Source organism: Cariama cristata, unplaced genomic scaffold (assembly GCF_000690535.1).
Source record: "Cariama cristata isolate BGI_N322 unplaced genomic scaffold, ASM69053v1 scaffold35241, whole genome shotgun sequence".
Classification (NCBI taxonomy): domain Eukaryota; kingdom Metazoa; phylum Chordata; class Aves; order Cariamiformes; family Cariamidae; genus Cariama; species Cariama cristata.
The window spans coordinates 10,576-12,421 of record NW_009599292.1 but is presented as its reverse complement, the minus strand read 5'-3'; the positions used below and the strand labels follow the sequence as shown (position 1 = coordinate 12,421).

The 1,846-nt window shown below is 54.4% G+C and overlaps 1 protein-coding gene across 1 annotated transcript in view; it reads right to left on the bottom strand.

Moving 5' to 3' along the window:
* Positions 1-960: 960 nt before the first annotated feature.
* Positions 961-1,846, bottom strand: part of DDX11 (DEAD/H (Asp-Glu-Ala-Asp/His) box helicase 11) — a gene marked incomplete at both ends in the record, with an annotated part of 11,297 nt that continues 10,411 nt past the window's right edge. The window contains 2 exons of the mRNA XM_009709627.1: positions 961-1,073; positions 1,542-1,676. Of these exons, the coding sequence (XP_009707929.1) occupies positions 961-1,073; positions 1,542-1,676 (248 nt within the window). The remainder of the gene's footprint in view (positions 1,074-1,541; positions 1,677-1,846) is intronic.

Here is a 1,846-nt window from a genome sequence, read left to right as displayed (position 1 = left end):
GGCCCCGGGGCCTACCCGCCCCCTGCCAAGGGCAGGCCGGCAGCGCGGGGGAGGGGGGCCTTCGAGCTGGCCCAAGCACAGCAGGCAGCGGGAAGGGGGGCCGGAGTGCTGCCCTTTCAGTGCCCGTGGTCCTGAGCCTTGCCGTGGCCCTGCTGCACAGGTGCATGGAACCACCCCAGCCTCTCTTGGCCGGACACGCTCCAATTTCAGACCTCCCCAAGCCCAAAAACCCGTTAGCAGGGCTGCTAAGCACTGCAGAGACCACAGCTCAGACTGCAGCTACACTGTCTCTCTGAGATGCAGTCTGAAGGGTTCAAAGTCAGAATGGTGACCTTCCAAAAAGGAGGTCTTGCACTTCACACCCTCCTTTCCTCCCTTGTCATGGCAAGGGCAAAGAGAAAATTTCAGGACATTTGTGTTCAGGAACAGGACAAATGTAACTAACTGGGATATCTGACACACTCCACTGCATCTGTTCAACACAAACACAGTGTCTGTCAGGCACTAAAGCAATGGGAGAAGGATGACAAGCTGCCTGCCACCATATGGATACTGAAGTCTTGTTTTTTCTGAAAGAGCGCCTACGCAATGGTCCCTGTGGGATCCCTGTCCCTTTGGAAGGTCAGATGGTTTTGCCAGGTCCTCTGACTGCTATCCATGCTAGTTCCAACCTACCACAAGTTCAGCCTCAGCCTGTATCATCTCGAAGACAAGAAAGGCTGACCAGGGCAATCCTGCCCTCACACCTAAAACTTTTTGCATAGACAGGCAGTGTGACACCTCATGCAGGGAAACCACAGCAGAGAGATAAAAGGGTAGGCAGGAGAGGTCTTTTCCCCACACGCCATGGAAGTGAGAAGAGCACATCCCAGTGGTGCCAAGCTGCTCTCTTTCCATGCCCGCTTGCAGATAGCACCAGAGACCTCCTGAGACCTCAGCACAGCAACCTTATTCCCTTACCGGCTGCATGGTGCCCCCAGCAATGATTACAGCACGGCATTCTTCCACCACCTTGGCAAAGTGGACAGCTGGATTCAGCAAGAGGAATTTGAGGCTGCTCAGACCAACCGTGCCTGGGTAAAGGAGAGAAACAGCATCAGGAGCTAGCTGCAACACTCACTCAGGGATATGAGAGATTCTCCCTCCTGCCCCAGGCACTCTGGCAGGTCTGCACCTCTCAAAGCAAGGACTTGCTATTCAACGCTGCCAGAGGAGAGGCAGCAGCAGGCAACGCCAACCTGGCAGTTACCTTCTGCTTCCTAATCTTCCTGGAGCTGTAGAGGTGCAGTAAATTGCAACACAAAAATTGACATCCAAAGTGGGAGCAGAGCTCTGCAAACCCTGGCCCCAACGCCCTTAATCTAGGGTTCTTTTGGGTTCACAAGCACCCTCAGACAGACCAAGCCTGCCAGCCTGCACTGCGGACAGCACAGACAAGTGGCTGTGGGCTCCCCCCAGGCTCAGGATCTCCTCCCTCACTGCCAGTGAAGCACCCTGCTTGCGACTCATGCCACCTCTCCTCAGCTCGCCCTTTCCAGTACCTTGCCTGTTGAGAATGACTCTGCCATCTTGGTTTGCATTCGTGAGGGCTGAGAGAAATCCTTCAATCTGCATCAGTGGAGAAGCAGTTCGAAACTGGTCGTTCTCAGCCTCCACGGGAGGGCTCTGGGGAGCACCTGCTGGCCCGAGGAGAAAAGGAGAGTCAAGCAACTTAGACCACCCTTCTGAAGACAGGGACTAAACATGAAATATAGATGGGTCCTTTCCACAGGAACATGATACCTGGTCCACATATGCAGGCAGAGAACAAAGACCCAACAAAGGGGAGAACCCAAATTCTGTCTTA